Source organism: Tamandua tetradactyla, chromosome 20 (assembly GCF_023851605.1).
Source record: "Tamandua tetradactyla isolate mTamTet1 chromosome 20, mTamTet1.pri, whole genome shotgun sequence".
NCBI lineage: Eukaryota > Metazoa > Chordata > Mammalia > Pilosa > Myrmecophagidae > Tamandua > Tamandua tetradactyla.
Window position 1 is genome coordinate 4227240 of NC_135346.1, and position 1328 is coordinate 4228567.

At 45.6% G+C, this 1328-nt stretch overlaps 1 protein-coding gene across 1 annotated transcript; it reads left to right on the top strand.

Annotated features, from left to right (window-relative positions):
• Positions 1 to 966, top strand: LOC143664690 (olfactory receptor 2AJ1-like). The gene has a single exon (XM_077138136.1). It carries the CDS (start codon positions 1 to 3, stop codon positions 964 to 966), a length of 966 nt encoding a protein of 321 aa, XP_076994251.1.
• Positions 967 to 1328: the final 362 nt, after the last annotated feature.

Consider the following 1328-nt stretch of genomic DNA (forward strand, 5'->3'; position numbering starts at 1 on the left):
ATGGGCCAAGGAAATGGATCCACCACCACAGATTTTGTTCTCGTGGGCCTCTTCTCTGATTCTCGGCATCCTACATTACTTATTGTCATTGTCCTCCTGATTCTCTTGGTGGCCGTCACTGGAAACTACATCCTGGCCCTGATGATCTGGAGTGATGTCCACTTACACACCCCCATGTACTTCCTGCTCACCCAGCTCTCACTCATGGACCTGACCCTAATCTCCACTACTGTCCCTAAGATGGTCACCAACTTCTTCTCAGGACACAGAGGCATTTCTTACATCACCTGTGGAGTCCAAATCTTCCTTTACTTGATGCTAGGAGTGGCTGAGTGTGTTCTCCTGACACTGATGGCCTTTGACCGCTACTTGGCCATCTGTAGCCCCCTCAGATACCAGATCATCATGACCCCCCAAGTCTGTGTGCAAATGGCTGCTGGGTCATGGGCTGGGGGTGTTCTTATCGCCCTAATTCACACAATGTATGCCATGCATTTCTCTACTTGCGGCTCCAGAGAAATTCACCATTTCTTCTGTGAAGTCATGGCCCTGCTGAAGCTCTCTTGTGAGGACACCTCAACCTATGAGAAGGTGGTGTTGGTGTCAGGCATTGTTTTCCTTCTCATCCCTTTTGGACTCATCCTGACCTCCTACACCCTCATCTTCCTTGCTGTCCTCCACATGAAATCCCCTGAGGCCAAGAACAAAGCTCTGGCCACCTGCTCTTCCCACCTTTGTGTGGTGAGCCTCTACTTTGGTCCAGCCATGGTTATCTACATGAACCCAGCTTCCTCTCTCCCCCCAGAGGTGGATCAGCGTCTCTTTGTTTTTGATGTTATCATCACTCCCATGTTGAACCCCCTCATCTATAGCCTGAGGAACAAGGAAGTACTGGTTGCTTTAAAGAAAGTTTTAGGGAGAAAGGTAATGTTTAAAGTACTTTGCCTTAATATAGCCAGATTCTGAATTGTTCTCCCATTTGATGCTAGTGCTATTATGAAATACTGAACTCTGGATTTCAATTTTTCAGCCACAAGAGAGAAATGAAGTTACTCCTTTCTTTATAGTTTTCTAATAAGATGAACTATGCTTCAGTGGGGAGAGAGAGTATAATAGAGATCCACTGTTTGATGTCCCAACAGAAATTCTCATTTAACAGTGTTACACAAGTTGACTGATCATAACATAAATATGCTGATTCCTGGATACCACCCTAGACCTCATGAATCAAATGCTTTGGGGAAAGAGGCCCTAGCACATGTACTTCAGCAAGGTTTATGTGCCTTGACATGTCCTGCTAAATACATGATTCTAAGTTACCTTTCAAC

What these genes read in the sequence shown, in the direction of transcription:
- LOC143664690 (XM_077138136.1), top strand. Translation starts at nt 1, where the DNA reads ATGGGCCAAGGAAATGGATCCACCACCACAGATTTTGTTCTCGTGGGC.